This window comes from Lagenorhynchus albirostris, chromosome 21 (genome assembly GCF_949774975.1).
Source record: "Lagenorhynchus albirostris chromosome 21, mLagAlb1.1, whole genome shotgun sequence".
NCBI lineage: Eukaryota > Metazoa > Chordata > Mammalia > Artiodactyla > Delphinidae > Lagenorhynchus > Lagenorhynchus albirostris.
The window spans coordinates 21,765,898-21,791,162 of record NC_083115.1 but is presented as its reverse complement, the minus strand read 5'-3'; the positions used below and the strand labels follow the sequence as shown (position 1 = coordinate 21,791,162).

Sequence of the window (25,265 nt, the reverse complement as noted above, 5' to 3'; positions counted from 1 at the left end):
CCTGTGCTCCGCAACAACAAAGGCCCGCGCACTGTGATGAAGAGTGGCCCCCGGTCTCTGCAACTAGAGAAATCCCTGGCACGGAAACGAAGACCCAACACAGCCAAAAATAAATTAATTAAAAAAAATAACAACAATCTAAGAAAAATGATTTCTGTCCAATGTATTGAAGGCAGCAATTTTTCGCTTTTGAACTTGCAGGCACATAGTAGGTACGGTAGAACAATGGTGCCCCGTAGATGCCCACCTCCTATTCCCAAACCTGTGAATATGATGCTTTACATGGCAAAAGGGACTTTGTGATTAAGGATCTTCAGATGGGAAAATCAACCTAGGTTATCCCAGGTGAGCTCAATGTAATCATAAGGGTCCTTATAAGAGGGGAGGCAAGAAATTCGGGGTCAGTAATAAAAGACATGGCACTAGAAGCAAGAGGTTGTAATACACAGCATGGTGACTATAGTTAATACCCTCTTGTATATTTGATAGTAGCTGAAAAAATAGATCTTAAAAGGTTTCATCTTAAGGAAAAGAAATTTGTATATATGTGAGGTAATCAATGTTAACAAGACTTGCAGTGATCATTTCGTAATATGTACATAAATCATTTTGTACACCTTAATGTTATATGTCAATTATACCTCAATAAAACTGGGTTAAAAATTTTTTGTTTTAAAAAAGAAGCAGCAAGAGGTTGGAGTAAGGGGCCGTGAGCCAAGAGTTGAAGGCACATCTGGAAGCTGACAAAAGGAAGAAAGGGGATTCTCCCCTTGAAGCCTCCAGAAGAAATGCAGCCCAGCCCATACCTTGATTTTAGATTTTGACCTCCAGAAAGGTAAGAGAATAAATTTGTGTTGTTTTAAACCGCTAAGTTTGTAGTAATTTGTTACGGCAGCAACAGGAAATTAATACAATAGGTACCCAATATTTTTTACATGAAAGTATAGGGAAAGGAACTGGTTAGCCATATCCTAGGGAGTCTCATTAAGGAATTGGCTCTATTTTTGTTCTTCATTATGCATTTTGTACTTACTGGTCGTAACTACCAACAAGCACAGAGAATCATTTCTCTGTCGTTTTAGGAGGCTAAAAGGAAGGATTTCACTTAATTTTGCTTGAAAAAACTATGCTGACACCATTTTCCAGGGATGGTTGTCCACCCTGTGGTCAGAAGTTTATTATACAAAGGAGTTGAATAGCCATTTCTCCAAAGAAGATGGCCAATAAGCACATGGAAAGGTGTTCAATAGCATTAATCATTAGGGAAATGCAAATTAAAACCATGAGATATCACCTCACACACATTGGGATGGCTATTAAAACAAAACAAACAGAAAATAACAAGGGTTGGCAAAGATGGGGAGAGATAGGAACCCTTGTGCATTGTTCCTGGGAATTTAAAATGGTGTTGCTGCTGTGGAAAACTATGGCAGTTCCTCAAAAAATTGAACACAGAATTACCATCTGACCTAGCAATTTCACTTCTGGATGTATACCCAGAAGAATTGAAAGCAGAGTCTCAAACAGATATTTATACACCCATATTCAGAGCAGCATTATTCACAATAATGCTTCCAAAGGATGGAAGCAACCCAAATGTCCATCAACAGATGACTGGATAAACAAATGTCCATCAACAGATGACTGGATAAATGTGGTATATACAAGTAATGAAATATTCAGCCATAAAAAGTAACGAAATTCTGACACATGCTACAATATGGATGAACCTTGAAAACGTTACACTAAATGAAAGAAGCTAGACATGAAAGGACAAATATTATATGATTCCACTTACATGAGGTACCTAAAATAGGCAAGTCATAGCAACAGAAATTAGGGTCGAAATTCCCAAGGGAAGAAGGGAATGGGGGAGTTATTGTTTAATGGGTACAGAGTTTCAGTACGCAATGACAAAAATATTCTGGAGATGGATAGTGGTGATGTTGTGCAACATTAAAAGCATTAATGCCACTGAATTATATTAAAAATGACTAAAATTGTAAATTTTGTGTATATTTTACCATGATAAAAAATAAGATTATTACATCTGAAGCTTTAATTTTGGCTCTTTTCTGTGCTATGAATTTGTAAGTTTTGCCCTTTCCCTGATTTTCTTTTCCTGAAGGAGCATCTATATTGAATGAATGAACCAATGAACTATATTGTAAATAAGCTCCTTCATGACAGAGATTTTATTTGCTTTGTTCCTCTTCATAGTTCATATGAGGTCATCAACTCATAGGTGAAAAAAGGTCTTTCCCCAAATTCACTGAATCTGGACTCTTTTGTCAGGAAAGATGTAAATATTGTCCCTCCTGTCCTTTTTAAAAATTGTTCCTCACTTATTTGTAAACCTCCCGAAACAATTAAATAGAAGAAATTCAGAAAGCAAAATGACTTAGATTCCCAGGAAAGGTAACATTTGAAATTTCCTTAACTCCCACAAAGCAGAAATAGCTCGCCTCTTGTCACCCTAGAACTCGGTAATACCTTTCTTATAATATGTATTACATTACTTTATGCCTCCCTTCCCCACCCCCTTTTTCCTCCCCCCACCCCAATTAGACTGTGAGCTCTTCAAGGACAGAGACCGTATTTTATACTACTTTCTAGCAAAGCCCCTGGCTAATATTTTTGGACTGAGTGAGAGAATGACTAGAAGTCACGTACTGCCTTCCAGAAGTTTACAATCTATTTAAAAGCTAAGTATGGAATTCCCTGGCAGTCCAATGCAAGGGGTGGGGTTTGGATCCCTGGTCAGGGAACTAAGATCCCACATGCCGTGTGGTGTGGCCAGGAAAAAAGCCAAATGAATACCATTATTATTGTATTGGTTTTGTAAGGACATTTTCATGTAATGTAGAAAGCAGTTTGTTTTGTCCTTTGACATTACTTTTAACTATTGTATTTGAAGGATAGCATAATGAAGGAGAATCCTATAATTTAGGTCCTACCACCAACTAGCTATGTGATTTTGGGCAAGTCATGTAACTTCTTTCAACCTCAGTTCCCTCATCTGCAAAATGGGATTTTAATATTTAACTCTATATTCCTTTATAGAGTTGTAGTGAGAAACATATGTTTTAAAAAGGATTTCTGAAAGTTAAAGTTCCTGTTCAAATATGAAATATTTTTATTACTGTTATTTTGTCTGTTCAATTATTCTAGATATATTTTCCTAGAAGGATAACATTTATTCATTGAAAAATATGTAAATTAAGGGCCTACTCTGTGCCAACCCCTGTTCTGAACTGTGATTAATTCTCTAATACTAATTTTTACTTCCCCAAAATATGTTCTCTTTCCTATAGCAAATAAATGACAAATCAGAGACACTGGCTTCTTTTAGGTAGTGTATAAAAGCTTTATATAGGACTTCCCTGGTGGTGCAGTGGTTGAGAGTCCGCCTGCTGATGCAGGGGACGCGGGTTCATGCCCCAGTCTGGGAAGATCCCACATGCCGCGGAGCGGCTGGGCCCGTGGGCCATGGCTGCTGAGCCTGCGCGTCCGGAGCCTGTGCTCCGCAGTGGGAGAGGCCACAACAGTGAGAGGCCCGTGTACCGCAAAAAAAAAAAAAAAAAAAAAAAACTTTATATAATCTTAAATGCATAGCATTAATCTTAAACTATTCAAGATCCTTTCCTAACTTATGCAAGTACGTGTAATAATTGTGCGCTGCCTACTTTATATTTTATTCTACTCATGATAAATATGAAACAGCATATAAGTCAGTTCAAAGTTTTTCAGCGTGCATATATTTTGGAGAAATTAGATAAAAAGTAAACAATTTATTTTCTTTCTCTATAATCTGCTGTCCAATAATACTGGATATCCAAATCTAAATGAGCTTAGAATTTTCTTTTATGCTTTGTGTTTCATAGCTTGAAAATGTTAGGGTAAAATAAGGCTAACGGCTACATCACCAAACTTCCAGCTGACAAACATAGTTGTACACTGCCTCCTATGTCCCTATCCTTATCCAGGCTCTTTTCTCTATCTCATAGGTAGGTGGACGCAGATTATGAACAAGAACAGGAACAAGAAATGTGAACTTTAACATGTTTGAGGGATAAGTCCTTAGATGCTACTGATTTTAGTGACCAGCTGGATGATCCAACAAAAACTGATGAGTATATTCTGTCAAAGTAAATTGTGGTGGGTTGTTAAAGTAATGGAACCAATGAATTACACCTCCCAATGTTTAACTCCACACATAGGCCCCCTCTCCTATTTAACTCCTGGTTGGGCCATATGATTTGCTTTGGCCAATGGGATGTGTAAGCAAACATAACACAAGTGAAAGCTTAAAAAGAACTTGTAGTATATATCACATCTCTTGAGATTGTCATGTGAAGAAGCCCAAGCTACCTCTTGGAGGATAAGAACACAGGGAGCAGAGACAAGCCATCTCAATGGAGGCTCCATAGCCCAAGCAGCCCCAGCTTATGCACCAGGAGATCACAGCGTTGTTAGTGACCCAGGCAAGAAGAACAGAACTAACTGCCCAATGACCCCAGCCCAATTGCTGACCTACAAAATCATAAGCAAATAAAATGGTTTTTATTTGGTGGTAGTTCGTTATACAACAGCAGATAATTGACATACTCTATTTCCTTAAATTTCAGGTCAAAACTTAAGTAAATTGAAATTATCCTTTTTTGTGTGTGATCTACCCTCGTCAATTCTTTATCTTGATACCAGCTAATTTAGTTTACAATACTTTCCTTTGTAATTCTCTTTCTCTTTGAAGATTAATACAAAGACACTTCTGCCTGAAAGTTTCCCAATATGAATAATTTTACTTACTAAAAAGGAGCCTCACTCAGCATAATTTATATATCTGTGTTCTAAAATTTTGTTCAGATTCACCTTCCTCTTCGAAATGCTGTATATGTTTCCTTTAAGCTTTAACAATCCACTATTTTTTTAATAAATTTATTTTAGTTATTTTATTTATTTTTTTGGCTGCATTGCATCTTGGTTGCTGCTCGCGGGCTTTCTCTAGTTGCTGTGAGCGGGGGCCACTCCTTGTTGCGGTGCGTGGGCTTCTCATTGCGGTGGCGTCTCTTGTTGCAGAGCACGGGCTCCAGGCGCGCAGGCTCAGTGGTTGTGGCTCGCGGGCCCTAGAGCGCAGGCTCGGTAGTTGTGGTGCACGGGCTTAGTTGCTCTGTGGCATGTGGGATCTTCCTGGACCAGGGCTCGAACCCGTGTCCCCTGCATTGGCAGGCAGATTCTTAACCACTGCCCCACCAGGGAAGCCCTACTATTTGTTTTTAAAGTATTTTATAATTTTTTCACTTTTATTTTTTGAAGTTTGACCATACTTATATCTGTATTTTCTGTAAATCACACTCTGCTTGAAAGTTACAGAAAAGAGAGGTTAACGGACCTGGTAGGGTCTTGCACTGAATCAGTAGGAGAAACTATAATGATACCTAAGTCTTTTGATTCATGTTAATACCTATTCACAATTTTATCCAAAGTGGTCAAAGGCAAATACTGTGGTTTTCTCTCTAATCCTGTGGTTACCTTCAAGGAGAGCCAGGGGGTTTAAGGAGAAATATACTAAATAGTGAAGGGGAAGATGCATCACATATTTTGACAGAGATTGGGTGTTGTCTACCTATTTACACTATCTAATATTTTAAATGTCAAATTTTCACTTAATTTGTCCTTATAATATCCCAGTGAGTTCAGACAAACACCATTCCCATCTTACATAAGAGAATAATGAAGATAGCCTGTGGAGCATTTAATTATAACCTGTCAGAATATGCTGGCCATAAGGAATATAAATAAGGCATCTCTACTTAATTTGGTCTTTAACTTAGACCTGGTAGGACTCAACAACGACTTCTGGGAGGGAACACCGGATTCTAATTTAATACCTGACTTCTCCCTCAATACCTCCTGATCCCAGGCACTCCCTTGTATATCGTACCACCTCTCAGTGTTCCTCAGACCTTGCACAGGGTAGAAATCCAACTACTACTTGTTAAGTAAATGTTTTTTTTTTTTTTAAGTAAATGTTTGAATTGTCAATGCTGACTTAGCAAATACGACATATACTTTAAGGAAGTTTTCTGACCACGAATGTACATTTCTCCAGATCTGCATTCCTGGCAATAATATACAGGTGTGTTGGAAAGATCATGGTCTTAAGAGTTACAGACCAGGGCTCTCAATAAAAGATAGTTTCCCCTTTACTGATTGTGGTTTTACTGACTTTAGTGATTATTATAAATCACTTTGCACTTGTCAGGGGGCTGGCTAAGATACGAGCCATACTCACAAAGCAACAAAACTAAACACTTTTAAAAGCATGGAATACAGGTACTAAGCTCATGGATTTAAACCCTGTTTTTTCTCCTTTGGAATAAGGGATGACGAAACGAGATAGAGTTTTTATGCCTGCGCGTCCGGAGCCTGTGCTCCGCATCAAGAGAGGCCACAACAGTGAGAGGCCCGCGTACCACAAAAAAACATAAAAAAACGAAAAACAAAAAAACCCCAATAAACTTTAAAAAAATGACAAATGTGAACATATTTATTTTTATATAGGTACATAAAATAATTCATTTCTATGCTGTTTTGTTAGAGCTTAATATTAGGGATAATTTTTTTTAGACCTCCTACTTCATCTCCCACTTGAAATCCATGCCATTCCAGGAAAATTTATTACAATGATGTGAATACATGGGTGGGCTGTTTATGTCTATGGACACTGGTATTTCTTCTTTTGATTAATAACCTCTTCGATAATACTTTGTTTTAAAAGAATAAATATCCACTAAATAGTTTACTTTGTATAAATGTTATATATTTTTTTCTCTGTTGAAACGACAGATATTGCTTATAGAAAAACCCAGTATAGTCACAGTATTTGAAAATATATTTTAATGCTTACTTTTCCTATGTCTCCTGGGAAGCAGGATATAACTCAATTTATTGGGAAACAATAGCGCTTTTAAACTGTTGAAATTCTTCATGACTGCTGCATGGAGAGAGTTCTGGGCTTTTGCTTTTTAATGTTTCCCGTATCCTTCTCGGCTTCTCTCATCTGTTTACCTCTCCCTTTCTTCCCCTTTCTATTGTTGATTTGCCCTCTCTATCACCCCCTTTTAAATTATCATTAACGTCTTTAGAATTCCTTTATTCATTAAAGATACATCTGCTGCTTTGCTGGCGTTCATAATTTCTAGTATTTCGCATGTTGGCATCTTCTCAGTAAGCATTATCTGTATATTAACGCTGGGACCATGATAGGAGAAGAAAATATGTACTCTCAAAATTATCTGGACTACTTTCACTTGCGTGGGTAGTAGCATTTGTACTGAATCGTCGGCGACAAAAATACAGGGACTTGGAGCCAGTGACTATGGCAGCTGTGCACACCCTCTGGCACCAGGCAGACTTTTTTGGGCCTCTCCGTAAGTAGGAATTGCAGGCTTCATCTACTGCTCCACAGTTGTCTGATTCCGTTCCTGAGGCGGCTGCGTGGGAAAGGGAAGGTTGTTAGGAGAACTGTGTTAAAAGTGAGGATCAGGAACGGTTGCCTATTTAAATAGCAGGTGCAAACGGCGCAGAAATTTTGCGGGCTGTAAGCATGCGAGGAGGTTACTTGTCAGTGATGCGCGGGGAGAGGATTAAGGGATCACCTGAGCTCGAGAATTACAAACGCTTCTGACACCTGCAGCAAAAATGTCCATCAACAGACGGTATGCTGGGGGAGGGGCGGGGAGGAGCGCAGGAAGGCAGTTTTCGCCGGGATTGGTAGCGCCCCTTCCCCGCTGGGCAGCGGCTAGTCGGACCCCGCCCCCACACCGCGGGTGGGCGGCCGGGCGGGGCGGGGCCGGGCACCTCCCAGCAGTCGCTCAGCCGGCCGCTGTGGCTCTCCGCCCCCTTCTGACACGCACTCCACGGCTGCCCCCGCCCCCGCCCCCGCCCCCACCCGGCCGGCTCAAGTCCCAGCCGGGGCCGGCTACCTGGGCACGCCCGGCCGGGCAGCTGAGGGCCCGGCGCCGCCTGGCGGCGCTGAGGGGTCGCCGAGAGGAGCTCCGCGGCGTCTGTTGGAGCCGTTCCCTCGTTGGGCCGCCGGCGAGGGCATGAGCGCGGACTCCCTCTGCCTCCAGAGCGGCGGGAGCGGCGAGGGGAGGAGGCGCCGCTTGGAGGCCACCGTCCAGGGCAGCGCCGGGGGAGAGCAGGGCGGGAGATGTGCCTGTCCTTAGCGGCCCAGGAAGCAGCATGCACCCCGAGGCCACCGACAGCAGCGGCGCCGGCCTCACGGAAGCCCCGGGCGAGCGGCGGCCGGATTCCCGGGAGGACGCGGCAGCCCCCGGGGGCCCTGGCGGCGGGAGCTGGCGGGCGCCGGTGGCCGTGGCCGCCCTCGCCGCCGTGCCCCTCTGCTTCCTGGGGCCCGGCTGCTGGGAAGCGGGAAGCGCGGGGCCGGGCACTGTCCTGCTCAGGCTCAGCCTGTACCTGGGCTGCGCTGCGGCCGCCTTCCTGCTGGGGACCTTGTTCTCCCTGGTCTGCCGGAGCCCGCGAGCTCCGCCGCCCGACTTCGCCGCCGCCTGGAGACGGCTGGCCGCGGCCGCCCGCCGCCCGCCGGAGGTGAGTACGGGTCTCCCCGCCGCCGCCGCCGCGCGCGCCCGCCCGCAGCCTCGCCCGGCCCGCCCGCTTCCGGCGCCCGCCGCCAGCTCCGGGAGGGCCGGGGGTCGCGGCGGGCCCGTCTTCTCGGCCCGGCTCGGCGGACGCCCGAGGGAAACGGGGCTTGGGGTGGGCCGGCCCGGCGGGGAGACGCTCGCGTCCCCTCGGCCCCCGTGCGGGGCGGGCTCCGGGCTCCGGGCTCCGGGCTCCGTGGGTTTGCCGAGATGCACGTTAGTAGGCGATGTAGTTGTTCGACACCATCCTCATTTCCAGCCTCGGTAGTTGAACAATCCTTCCAGACCTTCGCTGTGGCTCTGCAGCTAGCGAGTGGGAGCGAGGGGAGCGCGGCGGTCGCTGTACGCAGGCGCTGCGCCCTGGGCTGGTCATTACCTTGGGTTCCGATAACCGTTCCCTGTCGGGATGACTTTATGCCCTGTTACAGACGAGGAAGCTTGACGCAGAGGGGCTGACTTGGCTTAGGTCACCCACCCGGTACCTCATGCCCAAGCCTGCGTACACTTTTTACCACGCTGTCCTATCTTCCACCATGTTAAGTATCGCAGTTTCAGTGATTAGGAAGGGGATGCCCGAAATCACTGTACTTTGCGTCAAAAGGAAGGCTATCATCAGTGAGGTGTGGCGATATAGTAAAGAACGGTGGTTATATAGGGAATATAGGGAAGGACAGTATTTTAAATGAGCTCTTCGCTTCCTTAGTGCCAAACCACTGCTTCTCCTACCTCCCAGCATCCGTCTCACCGCCCTATAAAAGAAACTTGATTCTGTCGTAGCTTGACTCTTCCTGCTTGACTGAATGATACTGTCATTAAACTGAAATTGACCAAGAACTCTGGGGTAAGGGAAATAGCAGTGGCTCAACTTCCTAAGAATATTTGTTGGAAGTGTCATTACCCCCTGAGTTTTGTGTTTGCTTATGATATGACCTGCTTACTTTTTTGTGAAAATCATCACACTCTTAACCAAAAGTACCGTTTCCTTAGTGTGTCAGTTCCGAATGCAGAGCTGAGATAATGGCTGAAGGGTTGTAGGTAAAAGAGTGGGGCATCGTCACTGTGTAAGCTGAGCAGCAATTCAATATAGTAAGGAACAGGAACTTCTGTTTTCATAAGTAGTCTCAAATTACGTAGTTGTGTTTATTTCTCTTAAAAACCTTCACTCAGCTGTCCATTTTTTCATATCTAATTTAGCAAGACTTGGTGAGTAGGTGTATTTTTCCTCTTGCTTTTTCTCTACAATGATAAAAAAAATAAAGATCCCAAGATTTTACTAGTTGGTTTATCGATCTGTGAATGACGTTAGAATTCTTTAGAGTATTGTAAGACGTTGTAATTCATTCAGGACGTATTTATTGAGTATTTTATGCCAGCCAGGTATTATTCTGGAAGCTGGGGTTGAATCAACAAGGCAAAAGCCCTGCTTTCTGGAGACTGTATACTTATGGGGGAATCAGGCAATAAATAAATGGAGTTACTTTTGGGTAGTGGTAAATGCTTATGAAACCAAAAGTAACTAAGAGTCAAAGTGATTAAGAGTGCCTGATATGTGAGGGCAGGAAGTTTAGATGGTGGGGTCAGGGTCAAAGCTGTAGGATTGCAGCTCACTCTGAGGGCTTGGAAGCCTCATGTTGTGGGTTACCTCCCCTTTTCCTGGAAAATACATCCCCTCAAACCTCCCAACTCACTTGTACCTCTGGTAAAACTTGGGTTATCATCCGGGAAGGTGCTTTAGTAGAGGAAGCAGAGAAAATACTACATTAAAGGTGACAGAAAATGAAGCAGCATGTGTAATCTCTCATGTATACTACCCGAAGATTTCAGGCAGTAGAAGAGGTGAAGTATGATTTAAGGAAAGTAGATTATTGGTCATTTCTTTTTGAATTCAGATTTCTACAATGTTAAATAAGAAAATAAGTACACTAGGATGTTTACTTTCTAGGTTGTGTTACTTAGAATTGAAATGCATGTTATTCACATAAAATTATATATATATATTTATAGTACCAGTCAGTTTACTCAAGCCTTTTGTTGTGCTGTATTTCCAATAATTTATGCTTAAGGTTTTAAAACAATGTTCTTTATGAATGGAAGCATAAGCATGTGGTGTAGTATAAACTGTCCTTTCTGTGGTGGTAGGAGCTGGACCACACCGGTCATCTAACACAGGTGGAGGGGAGGCTGTTTTGGAGTGAACCAAATGGTGCCTCTTACAATACAGTGACTACTTCACTACAGAAGTTTTGATTCAGCATTAAGAAAAGAATCCTCATTTGTTCTTACATATTTTGGGTTCTTCTAGTGTCAGCTAGACGTGTCAGACACGGGGATCTATCCTATCTGTCCATCTTTCCTTCCTTCTCTTTCCTTTTTTTTTTTCCTTCTTGGCTTCCTTCTATAGAGGAAAAAAAATGCATACACTATTAAAAGCATGCAACCAGAGAAGCCTAAACTAAAAGGGAAAAGGTGTTTTCATGGCTAGGAGTGTTCAAATGCTCCTGCATGCTTTCCAAGGTAGTTATTGGCTGTCAACTCTATGCGGTTAGGACTCAAGACTGACATCTTTTGTGAGTGTTTGCTGATGATAATGAAGAAAATTATGTCAGTGTGCGGTCACTAACTCTGTGCTTTCCCCCTTAAGTTAATCTAATATTTACTGGGCGTCTCTTATGTGCAAGGATTTTGATTTTACTTGGCTGGGAATCACTGTTGATTAAAGTGGTAAAACTAAATTTTCATCTCGGGTAGAAATAACATCCAGTGGTATATTCAGATGGCAAAAACTTGTGTAAGGTCAGAAAGGTTGATGGTAAAGTCTTGACAGTTGCTACCTGGGCCCCACTTTAGAAACACTTGGGCTTTTTGTAGGCCAGCCGACTGGAGCTGTGATGCCATGGGGCTGGCTTGCTCCTGGGCAGCAGCTGCTAGCCCGCCTTTGCTGAGTACGCTGCCAGAGTGTGGTGTTCCGAGTCCAAGGTCGTAGTTTGGTCTTGTGCCAGGCCAGTTAACTCATGCGGACCAAGAGCCTTAGATTCACTAGCCACAGTTACTTGACCCTAGCACATGATCTAACCAAGGCAGCAGCAAGAAGAATATGGGAATAGTGAATCAGTAGTTCAGAAAACTTATTTTCATTCCTGGACCAGCAGGATCTAAGTGCATCTTCATAGAATGGAAAAAAGGGAAATAATTTCTTACATTTTGGCGATAGGAATAAGAGGGAATAACTTCTTTAAATGTCAATCATGGGCTTCCCTGGTGGCGCAGTGGTTAAGAATCCGCCTGCCAATGCAGGAGACACGGGTTCGAGCCCTGGTCTGGGAAGAGCCCACATGCCGCGGAGCAACTAAGCCCGTGCGCCACGACTACTGAGCCTGCGCTCTGGAGCCCACGTGCCACAGCTACAGAAGCCCGCGTGCCTAGAGCCCGTGCTCCACAACAAGAGAAACTACCTCAATGAGAAGCCTGTGCATCGCAACAAAGAGTAACACCTGCTCACGGCAACTAGAGAAAGCCCGTGCGCAGCAATGAAGACCCAACCCAGCCAAAAATAAATAAGATAAATAAATTTTAAAAAGTCAATCATTCACATAATAATTATGGATTTTTCTCTTTTACATTGTAGTTTATTAGATACTTCTTGATTTACATCCCATTAAGTTAAAAAATAAGCAGTTAACTAATGAGGATTGGAGGGCTGATGCAAGAAAGTCCACAAGTCAGGCGATTAGTAGCATATGGGAAACTGAGGTCCATTGCTATGTGAAGAAAACATTAAAGACTTTTCCAAGTTTAGACAGATAGCAAAGTTCAAGAAGTTCATCAAATCTCTTACATTTACTGAAGATCTGGTGCATATCTGCTTTTCTGATCTCGTGAGATCAGTTTTGGCCTAGTTAGTTGCTGAGTGTCAGTGCCAGGCACGTAAGTAAGTTCTCTGTAGATGGATTTTTGTCCTGAATGAATGGATTATTGTTTGAGATGAGAACAGACTTGAGAATCCAACTGACATTTTTAGATTTGAAGTTTCAACCACAGTTCCCTAGAGAAGGGATCATAGTCTTGCAGTAGGTGTCACTAAGCTTTGCTAATTGCTTTCTGTTAAGTGTATGGCAGTGTTTTTAGTGTTGGGGAGGAATCAAAGGTGAACAGACTCTCCCTGTTCCCATCCTCTCAGGCTGAGTAGATTAGACTGATAGGGAAGACTAGAGGGGAGAGCAGATGTTTATAGAGACAGTAAAAACATTCACACAGCAACCCATGGTGCCACTTGGCTTGGGTAGGACTTCTAGAATCCCTAAATGAGTTCTTTTACCAATACAAAAGTGCTTTTGAGTAAAACAAACTTGATTTAGTTACTCGAGGGAAAAAGGAAAAGAAACAAGACTTAGGGAGACTATACACAGCCTCTTTGTGACTTCCCTTTATTATGCTAATGTGATAAACTAATCCTCAGTAATTTGATAGTGGATAGTGGCATAATACACTTACTGTCTTCAGAATATTTGATTGTATTTTGACTGGGGGATTTAAGTCATGGTGGCTACTGGGAAAAATGTTTTTGAGGAAGTTGGCTTTTGAGACCCCCTTAAATCTACCTAACACTGTAGTGTAAGGTTTGTTTGCCTTAAATTCATTCAAATCATAATTTTTAAATTTAACTTTTTATGCAGGTTATACAAGCACATGGCTTTAATAAAAACACATATAACAAGATATGCAGTGGAAAAAAAATCTCCCTTCCTTATAGGCAGCCATTATTAACAGTTGATTATTCTTCCAAATGTATATTATGTATATACAAGCAAATACAAATATGTACTCAAAAACGGGACCTTTTGATACCTATAATCTCTTGATATATAAAGTGATTACACATAAAGGAAAATTATTTTCTGTATCTTTATTATGAAGGAACTATTTCTAAGAGTTAGTAAACATAAGTTATATATGAATAGTGATAACTTCAAAGTAGGAAGCTACAATACACGATTAAACCTGAACATAAAAAAAATGCTCATCAAAACTAGCAAATGTATTCTAAGAAATGATGTGTGTGTTTTTGAATTTAGCAAAACTGTCTGAAGGCGGCAATATATATTTTCACAATTTGTACAAAACCAAAGCAAACCCAGCAAATCGTTTTAGAGACTTTTTGGGTTTTGAGTTGCCGGCGAGTGTATGAGATGAATCCTCAGAGGTAGGATTGCAGAGGTAGTTTGGGCCAGGTTGTGGAAGTCCTCAGCTGGGAGAGTAGGGTTGGATTATAGTCTGTAGTTGGGGCAGCTACTCACACTTTCTGAGCTCTGGAGTGTAGCATCAGAGCTGGGCTTTAGAAATGTTAAATGGAAATGTGATTGGGAGGGACTCAGGAGAAACACTGATCAGTTGCAGTGATAAAAAGTGAGAGTTAATGAAGCTGTGTGAATGGAGTCTGGAGGCGAAAAGTCAAGATTGAGTGAGACGGTTCTTTCATGTTAATTATCAGTAGTTATTACAGATTGGTTCAAGAATCTTTTCTAGAGTATCTTAACATTCCCTCTAAATAATAAATTCAAGCCCCAAACCAAAGGGTCCTACTGTTTATTCACAAATGTGAAGACCAAAGTCTCCAAGCTTGAGTGGTCTGCTTGGAGCCTAAATTCTGGTCATTCCCAGGAAGCTTATTTCTAACTCCCTTGAATCTTAAGCTGCTTTTGCTTTGGGAACATGCTACGATGTCATCTTAGTAATTGAATGTTGTCTTCTTAAAAATATCTTAGGTTTCATTTCCTAACCTTATCATTTTGGGGGTAGGAAGTGCCCTAGATTCCTTAGAATGTATGAACCCTGTGCAGTCAGAATAGTGCACACAATTGTACTTAAAAAAAGGTGACTCAGCAAGTTTGGTGCTGAGGGCTTAGGCTTTACAAAAGGAAGTGTCTGTAGAAGGCTGTTAGTATTAAAATGATGGCATACAAACTTGCCTTTTTTTTTTTGCATCTTTGCTTTTGAAAGACTTGCAAACTTGGAACTTGTATTTTTACCAACTTCACTGTTAGGTCACTTTCTAAATGAGGGTTGGTTGTTTGGGTGGAGATGACATGACAGGGGTAGATAGGCAGCCCTTCTCAGGGACTCTGCTGGGTACCCTGGGGGGCCAGGGCTTGGGTTCAGTTACTCACTCCTACACCCTCCTTTAGTCCTGGGGTGTGTTATTTAGTTTCTTTAAGCACAGTGGAGCTTTCCAGAAAGCCCAGCGGGGTTTGGTTGCATTTTGGTGGGCTTTTCAGCTCAGATGCTGCTTTGAGAGAATGCAGTTAGGAGAGTGAGCTGGGCCAGTCTGTCCCCAGGGCTGGCCCGTGCTTATCAGTGACTCTAGGCACTGGCCAGTCCTGCTACATTTGTCAGTCAGCCTGGGGTTTCCATGTATGAACGCCATGAGCTGGATGTAGAGGAAAATGAATATGGTAACTCCAGGTAAAATGCCTCCGAGGCCAAAGGGGAAACCGGAATGAATAGTACATTTTTAGAATAAGACACTGGAACTTGTTTAGGTCACTAAGATCTGTTTAGTAAGCTTTCATTTTAGTGTAGAATACACTTCTTGGAAAGTTGGATGCATTTTTAACAAATACTCATTTCTAAAGTTACCTGAATTTCTGTAGTTCTCACCCACCTTGTATGTGTGAGTGAGTTTACATTAATAGCAGTAACTCAAATTGTCTAGGGTTTGCTCCTGTCTCCTCATGCAGGACCGCATCCCGCAGCTCTCCCCTCATTTCTGCCAGCCCACAGGCAGTATTTATGTGTTTATGAATATGTTCACTTATGTTCTTCCGTTCCTGGTGCCTGAAAAACATTTGAGAGAGCCTTCTTTCTGTCACCCGTGCCAGTCTGTGAAAAAGCACATTTCTTCTTGGGCTACTGCTGTCTCAGTCCCCTAAAAGTGGATATCCAGGTGTGCTTGGTCCTTCTGTTTTGTTTTTGTTTTTCTCCTGAGCCAAAGCCGCTTTATGTGCTTTTTGGGAGTTGAGAATGTAGCCTTGTTTCTTTCACTCGGGTATACTTAAAATTTTTTCTTTTTTACCGTGTAATAGAAGCTGAGGAGCTTACGTCTTTGTTTGCATCTCCTGTGAAGACAGCCCCATCCCTTTTGTCTGTCTCCTTTCTGTACCTGGCTCAGAGCAGCCCCTGGGGTCAAGCTCGGGCTCTCTCTCCTAGCTCCAGAGCTTTCTCTGTCTCCAACCTTGAGCGGCTACACGCAAGGCACCTCCCAAAGGCCTCTTCCTCGTATACAAATATACTCCAACAAATATACACCTGAGGGCCATGTGCAAAGCCTGCCAACTTGTTAGGCGTGGAATTAACACCTTAAACATCCCAGAAATTGTGACGTGTTTTTCCTGAGTCACAGTTGTTAATCTCATATTCCTTCTGATTTTTTTTCCCATTTCACTAAACCTTTCTGAGATTGCAACCCCTAGATTAGCTCAGGAGGTTGCTTTGTTTTCTAGATTTTAATTTTGATCATCCTTGAGGTCCCATTTTTGGAAGTATCTCACTCTTAGGCGGGCTTCCCTGGGGACCCCTGCAATAACCATCTCTACACGGAGTCGAGATTTACTCCTCAGGCTTAGACTCACTTATTCAACTGCTTAACTTGACCTTTCCACGTGGTACCCTCAGTGGTGCCTGAAACTCAACAGGTCCAAGGCCCCATCTGTCTTATGATCAGTGTCTCCGTCCCTCTCCCATTGCTCCTTGCATCAGTGACTAAGCACCTCCGAAAGTCCTGCAGCCAGAAGCCCGAGTCCTTCCTGAAGTCTCCTTCACCTTCCTCCCCACGTGCAGTCCATCCTCCAGACCTGTCTCCTTACCTCTTGAGTATCTTACGTCCATCCACTTGTTTCCATCTCTCCTGCTTGGTCCCAGCTGCCATCATGTGCCTCCTAGGTGACTGCAGTAGCCCCTCAGTTCATCTCTCTGCCTCCGTGTCGGCTCCTCCAATTCCTTCTCTTTTTTTTTTTTTTTAATTTATTTATTTATTTTTGGCTGTGTTGGGTCTTCGTTTCTGTGCGAGGGCTTTCTCCAGTTGTGGTGAGTGGAGGCCACTCTTCATCATGGTGTGTGGGCCTCTCACTGTCACGGCTTCTCCCGTTGTGGAGCACAGGCTCCAGACGCACAGGCTCAGTAGTTGTGGCTCACGGGCTTAGTTGCTCCGTGCCATGTGGGATCTTCCCAGACCAGGGCTCGAACCCGTGTCCCCTGCATTGGCAGGCAGATTCTTAACCACTGCACCACCAGGGAAGCCCCAATTCCTTCTCTTAAAAATGCACACCCAGTCCAATCCCTCTTCTGCAGCATGTTTAATTAAGAGCCGTCAGCTTCCTGTTCTTGCCAGCTCTCCAGCCTGGTCTCCGGTCATAATTACCTTCACTTCTCATGCTCTATCCTCAGCCCTCAAAGTGCCAACCTTGCTCTTTGGATGGCAACATTGAACATGGCTTGCTCTGCCTGGAGCCCCGCTGCGCCCTTACCTGGCTAACTTCTCCTCAGTGCTCAGCCATCACTTTTGCAGAGAGGCTCATATATTCTTGTGGCACCGTAGACCTTTTCTTCATTGTACTTAGCACAGTTGTGATTTTATACTTGGACATTTCCTTGTCCGTCTTTCTCATTAACCCTTGAACTCCATGAAGGCAGAAACTCCCCGCTGTGTCTTTAACATCTAGCATGATTAAGTAGGCAAGCAATAAATATGTCTTGAGTGACTGAATCCCTGGGGATCAGTAGATCATGGGCATTAAGAGAATGGTTCTGGAGTCAGCCAGTTATTTGAATTTGAATCTGGCTCTGCTTTAATAACCCTGTGACAGTGGGCGACTTACTTAAGATTCCTAAGCCCCAGTCTCCTTATCTGAAAAGTGGAGATAGTAAATACCTTAAGAGGTTGTTTGGAACAATGTGATAGTATTAGAAAATATAAATACTAGTATTTGTAAAAGTGCTTTGAATTAGAAGGTGTTAAATGGTAGATGTTACACTTTCACCTTTTTAAAAAAACTTTTCTATAAGAATAAAGATGCAGCTTCAGAAAAATTACACAAAACAAACTTATAGTTGGATGAGTGATTATAAAGACAATACCCTTGTAACTCCCAGAAGCCCCCCGTATCTCCACCCCAATGGCATTCCCTTCCCTTCCACCTAAGTAACGCCATCTTGACTCTATAATAATCACGTCCTTGTGTGTTGTTACAGTTTTATCAGTCAACCATGCATCCGTGGACATTATGGTTTAGTCTTGCCCATTTGAAAAAATTAAGTCTTCCCAGTATCCTTTTCTTTTCCCTATGGGTTATCTATTGAAGAACCTGGAGCAGTTGTCCTGTAGTGTCCTATAGTCTGGATTTTGCTGGCTGCATATGAATGATACAGCTCAGCTTGTTCCTTCCTCCTTTGTATGTCCTGCAAATTGACACTGGACCCAGAGGCCTGATCAGACTTGTGTTTGACCCCTTTGGCAGGACTGTAGGTGGTGGTGTGACCTTTCATCGGGAGGCACATAATATCTGGTTGTCTTTCTTTTTGTGATATTAGTAGCTGTTGATCCTCAATACCTGGATCTATTAATTTTTGGGGGGTGACAAATAGGGATGTTTTAATTCTGTCATTTGTCTTATTTATTGGTTTGAATATTTTTTTAAAAGAGACATTTTTCCATCATCTACTATTTGGTTGCACAGTGGTACAGTTCCTATAGAAAAGCAGGATAAATGCTAGATTCTTTCCCATTATCAGTTTTCCAAGATAATGAGTTGGTTCCCCACCATCCTCTGAAGGTGACCAATTAGTTATGTGTTTAAAAAAATATTGTGAACTCATGGATTTGAATGTATTTGGTGGGTTTCAATTAATTGTAATTATTATCTTTTTTGAAGCTTAGGCAGTCCCATCTCTGCCCAGTGGGAACCTTTTCAAGTTGGCTCCTGAGTCCTTTTGATATGACCCTACTAAGTCTGAGAGTTTTCTTGCTATCTGGTATAATAAGATATTTCAGGTTCATTTTGAGCATTTTCTGCTCACACCTGGAATTAGCCATTTCTCCACAAAGAGCCCTGATTTCTTTTAAGGGAAAATAGTATTTCATGAACTCATTCTGTTTCAGTTCTGAGCAGCACAGCCAGACTCAGAGCCAACTGTTGGGACTTCACCTGCTCATTTGTTTGTAGGGTGACCAGTTGTCCTGGTTTGCTCAGAACTGTCTTGGTTCTAGCACTGAAAGCCCTGTGCCCCTGAGAGAGTGGGGGACTCATTCTAGGTGTTAGGGAGGCTCATAGCTGTTGGTTTGGTCATTGTGTCTTGGCCTTCTCTGTGGAGAGGTTGGAAGAAATATGTATGAGATCTGTCTTTTGCAGAGAATAATCACTCAGTAGTTAGATTTATATACTCCACGTCTTCTTCAAGACAGGTAACACTTAGTTTGAACAGTGCTTTGCAATCGTCTTTGCCATTCGCTTATGATAGCCTATAAATTGACATTGTTTATGGGTTCAGGAAAATGGTTTCTATGGCCTCAGTTTGATTCATTTTACTCTAACCCATGGCTGTGAATACAGTGGACCAATAAATGCACTACAAGAGTCATAATGTGAATGTCATAAAGTGAATGCCTTAGTGATTGCTATAGCTAAACTTAATATTTATTGCATTTACTGTATGCAGGTGCATATATGCATTACCAGTTAAATTTTTATATCTTCCACGTGAGGTAGGGACTGTTAATCTCATTTTACAGATGGGAAAACTGAGGTTTAGAGAGGCTAAATCATGTGCCTGGAGCAAGTGGAAGAACTAAAATAAACCCAGGTCTTTCTTATTTTGGAGCCTCTGTAGTTAACCATTTTATTACCATTTTAATTATTAAACATTAGTTTGGTCTAATTTAAAACCTGATTCACGTTTTAAAAAACTTGGGAATCTTTGGGCTGGATCTAGGATCTGTTTAGGAATTAGTGTCACTTCAGAGGTCTCAGAATGATGTCACAGCTGCCCTTTCTGTGCTCAGGGCAGTCATTGCTAATCAGGTAAGGCAGCTTTTTTTTTTTCTCTTCCCCCCCGAGTCTGGATGAAGCCTCAGAATCCTTTTCAACATAGCATTCCAGGCAGCCACTAAAATTTTACTAGAGTTGAGATATAACGTGAGACCCATCTGCCATTCTGAGTGAGAACCTCGTAGAACGGCAGTGAAGCCTCTGGGGTCCCATGGCACTTTTTCTGTGCTGCTCTGCTGTCACTATACTGTATCATAACAGTCAGTCATACATTCTTTTCATCTGTTCTAGGAAAAATCAGTTTTCTACGCTATGATCCGTAAACACTTAATTTCAGAGATGCTTTTAGGTATACTGCAAAAACAGAAGAGGCAGGATGAGAGGCTTGCGGGGGCGGGGGGTCACATAAATTTGAGAAACCAAGTTCTTGAAGCTTTACACTGTGTATTGCTATGCTAACGTTGTGAGAAATCCTAGTAAATGAACCTGTTTTTTAACCCAGTGTTTTCTAAACATGACTTATACCTGTATCCCTACTTTTTTTTTTTTTTTAAGCAACAAGGAGTTTTATTACCTTAAGAAATGATACATAACCCAGAGGTAGGGCAGGCTCCACGTGGGAATATCCAGCCTCAGCACCATCTCTCTGTATCTTTCTTAGCTCTGCCCTCCCCGTGGGTGCGCCTGACGCCCTGGCTAGTGGCTAGATGGCTGCAGGCATTTCAGGCACCATAGCCACACAGGATGAGATCTAGATGGGGAAAGGCCCTTTTGGAACAAGGCAAGTGTTCTTAGAAATGAAGTGGCAGTGTTCCCTTCGTGTCTATTTGGCAAGGTTTGGGCGGGTACCCGCCTGTATGGAATTGTTGGCTGCGGGAGGGGACCATGATGCTGTGACTGGCCTAGCCAGTCCTTTAAGGAGGAAGGAAGCAGTGGAGTCAAAACAATGACTGTTTCGCTTCATAGCCAAGGTTTTCAGGATAGGAGGATGCTCTCTTTTTAGCCTTTCACACTTTCACTTACTCCTCACTTTAACCAAGCTTCTCGCTGTTCCTGAATTTACCTTTATGGGGTGTACGTGTTGCACCCATGGGCCCCTGGGAAGACCTCTGCCCCCATTTCTGCACATTCAGTTCTTGTTGTTAAAGACCTAGTTCAAGCTCTTCCATCCGGTCAACTCTACCACGCTGTTCAGTTCTGCCCAATAAACATTTGTGGAGGGAGGAGAGGGAAAAGTCAGGTGAATTCCAGGTTTCTGACTTGGGTGGCTGAATGGACATGGTCCACATGGGCAGGTTTGGGATGGTGGAAGGTGAGGAGGTAAGTTTTGACCATGCGGATTTTGAGATGCCTGTGGTTATGTTCAGCCTGCACGTAGGCTTGCAGCTCTGCCATTAGAGGGAGAGATTGGGGGAACAGGTCTGGTGGGGGTCAGTGTGCACGTGTAGTTAAAGCTACAGGTCCATGAGACTGCCGAGGGTGGCCTGCAGTGGTTGAGAAGCAGCAAGCTAAAGGTCAGGCAGAGGAGTGAGAAGGACGGTGCATAGGAGAGAGAAACCCAGAGAAGCCAAGAGAGCAACAGGGACCCAGTGGCCAGAGGTGCTGGGTGAGGTGGGGGGAGTCCAGAAAGAGGGCAGGGAAGTGTCCTTGCATTTGGCCCTGGACACCTGTGCGGGTGGTGTCTGGGGAGGGCAGGGTGGACCTGGGGCAGATGTGGTATTTATCCTCTCAGGTGAGGGGTGGGGGACAGGTGGGGAGGTTGAGGCGGGGTGCACGGTGCCCCCTGGGAGCTTGGACGAGAAGGAGAGAGGGCAGCGTTCACAGGTGCGTGTGGTGCTTGTGCTTTGGGAATTTTTGTTGTTGAGGAGAGTTAATCACATCTTTGGGTTAAAGAGGAAGCTTGAAAAGTAGAGAGGGAAATCCCAGAGACAGGATGCTTGCTAGAGCAGCGCCCAGGCCGACGGGACCAGAGCACTGGTGGAGGGTTTAGGCTTGAGACTAATGGGAAAGAGGTAAAAGTGGGAGCAGAGAGAGAAGCTCGCAGGCAGCCGGCAGGGAGCTGAGATGTTTCAAACTGGGTTGCCTCGACTGTCTTGGTAACTGAGAGGCAAATTAATTGCCCACAGTGAGGAGGATGGCGTGTTGAGGTAATTTTTAAGACAGGTGGAAAGAGCTTCGGTGAATCCTTTGTGACTGCCCCAATTTATGTAAAATGATTGCTCTACTCCTGTATTAAAATAAATCTTCCAAAGAATAAAACTTCTCAGCTTTTTTCAGGGGTCATAATCTTTTGTCGTCACGACCACTTAGTGGTGTTTCTCAAGATGGGGTCTAAGGATTTACAAATAACTTAGGAATTCTTGCTAAAAAATGCTGTATGTCAAAGACACACCTTATAAACTTTCTAAATTAAGAATCTTTGTGAGGGGAGGGAGGAATAGGATCTAGAAATATGCATTAGAACAGATTCCCCAGGTGATTCTTGAAAATGAGTTAGTGTATTTTCAGGCAGCGGATGGGGGCCTCCGGATGTCAGCAAGGGCCGAGGAGACTCGGAACCGCGTGTGGTGTCGTGTCTGACGGACCCACACGTGAGAGTCAGCGTTGCTGCATTCTCTCTGCTCAGAGGTAGAGTGGCTGCCGCACTAAGGCTTGTCTTTAATACCATGTTTCTCATGAGGGAAGGTTTTATTCTTTGAATTTGAACACATTTATTTTAGATAGAAATGGAAGAAAGAATTTTTATGATCTAGACCTAGGCTGGGGCAGATGATTTTTACTCTCCAGTTAGGAGGGATGTAAAAATCGGCCTGTTTGAATTGTATTTTTGGTTTTTTTGCAACTAGTAGTTTTATGGCAGTAATCCATCTCACGCACCTCAATATCTTGTACATGTGTGTTATCCGGGCCACTGCCCAGAGCTCAGCTTTTCGCTTCAAGGGAACTATGAAAATAGAAATCCCGCTGGAATTGGAATCAAATTACCAATGTGATATTTTTCTAACCAGGTCCTAAATGTCTTATCACCAGTTTTCATTTAAAAGCCAATCAACAGATTTAATAAGAATGGTATTACGGTATCCAGGACAGTAACAGAGTTTTAAATAAAAGTGATTGCTTTCATTACTAAAGATCTCTGTGAAAAAAAGCAGTTCTGTGTGACTCATTGAGTTGTTGGGTTACATGATAGCTTTGAAGCAGGGGCAACCACTCTTCTACATTTATATTCAGTGGTTTCAGTGCGAACTCTTATGAAATGAGAATAATTTTTGTAACTTACTTCAGTACGTATGAACTTCAAAATTCTTATGAAATGATCTCATGGATTGGTTGTATATTTGAGTAGCTGTTCTCCTGTGACCTGGACCGGAGTGTGGAATGTAGAGGAGATACCAGAATGGGAAGAATGTTAGAATTCCTAAGCAGAGCCTGCCCCATTGTTAGAGCTCATCAGTTACTCGATTATGAGCTTCTGTTCCATCAAGGATAGATTAAGCCCCTTGAGCACAGAGAATGTCATGTATTTACCTTTGTCTCTGGTACCCAACTAAGTGGCAGATGCACAGAGTCCTTAGTATGTGTGAGATGATTGAATGAGTTGATGGAAATGTGATTCATATCTTGGAAACCTCTGATTTCCCTTATGAGCTCAAAATTACAATGGAAGCCAGTGATAAAATGGCTACAGAATTTTTATTCCTACAGACCTTTGCAGGAATGCAAAAAGCTAATGCCAGTTTTCAGTGATCTTTCCTAAGCCAATGTGCTTTTTCTTCATTCTTCTCCCCCAGCCCTAGTCTCTGTTCTATATTTGCCAGTTTAGACAAACTGCTGCTGCCTGTATACTTTCAAGTGCATGTTATAATTTCAGTTTCCAAATCTGTGTCTGGTTTGAAATATACTTAAATTTCCCTTGTAATCAAGTGGAGTGTGTTTTCTAAGGATCTTCAGACTTGAGTCCTTGACATTAGAAATGAAGCACATATTTTCTTCCCACGAGTCTTAATTCTTCCAACTGAATGGAAAAACAATCCTTAGTATATTAGCCTATCTCAAGAAATACCTCTATTGATCAGTTAATAGAGATTTTGCATTTGCATTAATAATCATTTTTCTCTTAGAGAGCAGATTAATCACCAAGAAACATTATTAAAGGAATCTGCTTGTGATACTAGTCAAATCTGAAAGTATGATAGGTCATAATACTAATCACGTGTAATATAACTATAATCACTCTTTGATTAACATCGTAAAAAATTTGGACTAAGACTTTTGGCACCATAATAACAATCTATATTTGAATACTGTTTTGTAATGTAAAAAAACCCCTTTTACGTGCATTATCCTTCTTGAGGTGCATAATAATCCTTTAGTATAAATAGGGCAGACATTATTTAAACTGAATCTCAGAGAAATGGACATGTTCATTATAAGCAGCAAGAAAATGGCAAAGAATCAACTATCGCCTTCTTTTACCTGGGTCTCAATTAAGTGCTCTTGCCACTATCGTGTGATGTCATATGCTTTTGCCATAGTAATAATAATGGGGTTATGCTCCATCCTGAAGCACATTTGAGTTTCAGGTTTGTTCAGAGAAAAGATCTAGCTGATTTCATGCCCAGTCATAGGATCTAGTCTCAGGATCTAACCTGATTATCTTTCATTGTAGAAATGGAAACAGAACCTTGATTCCTACGTCCGCATGCAGGCAGGGTTGGCCTTCAGCCTGAACGCAACAATACTTCGATAACTGGAGTAATAAGCTACAGAAGCTACTGATAATCTAATCTACCATTGATCTCTTGCCAAGTTCATTTTAGGTAAAATCATGATAGAGATTTATGCTTCCAGAGGCCAGAGTGGTTTACTTTACTGTGTAAGTATCCCTGAGGGTAGAGAAGGCCCTGACCTGCCCGTGTGGCCATCACTCATCTCCCCACCTGGGAATAAATACCCTGCAGTGTTGGGCTTTCAAGGCACGTAGGTTAGTGTTGGTTGAAGAGTCTGGAAAGGGACTTTTCCTGTTCAGCTTTGCATAGTTTGTGCTTCAGTGTCCCCTACCCCCCACGCCCTGTTGTCCCTTCAGTTTCTCGTTGGCTGATAGAAGACTCTGCTTGAAGCACATCAACATTCTCGAGGCGCACAGTCCTTTGCAGTCAGAATCCAAATCCACTGTATGGTTCACAGACACTTTCAGTATTTTTTAGAACATTTTTGGTGGTACTACACTTAGATCAATAGCATGGAAAGGAATATGTTTTTCATTTACAATGGGAAAAAATGGTGAGGCCAAAGTAAATACGCAGTAGTTATAGTTAAATTACAGTATAAGTCAGTCAAAATAATATATTCCAAATCTTTCATTACATAAAAGATGCTCATGATATAATATTGAGCATGAAAAACCAGGTGCAGAACTGTGTGAGTACTGTGATCCTAATTTCTTCAAAAGGGTATGAAAATAAGGGCTTCCCTGGTGGCGCAGTGGTTGAGAGTCCGCCTGCCGATGCAGGGGACACGGGTTCGTGCCCCGGTCCGGGAGGATCCCACATGCCGCGGAGCGGCT

General features: G+C 42.8%; 1 protein-coding gene and 2 long non-coding RNA genes across 9 annotated transcripts in view; 2 read left to right on the top strand and 1 right to left on the bottom strand.

The window, feature by feature from the left end:
• Positions 1 to 200: 200 nt before the first annotated feature.
• On the top strand, positions 201 to 5,374 carry LOC132512558 (uncharacterized). The gene is made up of 3 exons (XR_009538223.1): positions 201 to 345; positions 682 to 835; positions 4,008 to 5,374. It is a non-coding gene; the product is annotated as an uncharacterized LOC132512558 (long non-coding RNA).
• Positions 5,375 to 6,532: 1,158 nt separating this feature from the next.
• LOC132512559 (uncharacterized) lies at positions 6,533 to 8,626 on the bottom strand. Its single transcript, XR_009538224.1, has 2 exons — positions 8,482 to 8,626; positions 6,533 to 7,496 (listed from the first exon to the last, which is right to left on the bottom strand). It is a non-coding gene; the product is annotated as an uncharacterized LOC132512559 (long non-coding RNA).
• Positions 7,973 to 25,265, top strand: part of SNX25 (sorting nexin 25) — a 109,071-nt gene continuing 91,778 nt past the window's right edge. For all 7 annotated transcript variants that reach the window (XR_009538220.1, XR_009538221.1, XR_009538222.1 and 4 more), the window contains exon 1: positions 7,973 to 8,613. Coding sequence is in view for 4 of the 7 variants with exons in the window: in XM_060136237.1 (XP_059992220.1) it covers positions 8,248 to 8,613 (366 nt within the window). In the remaining 3 variants the exon portion in view is untranslated. The remainder of the gene's footprint in view (positions 8,614 to 25,265) is intronic.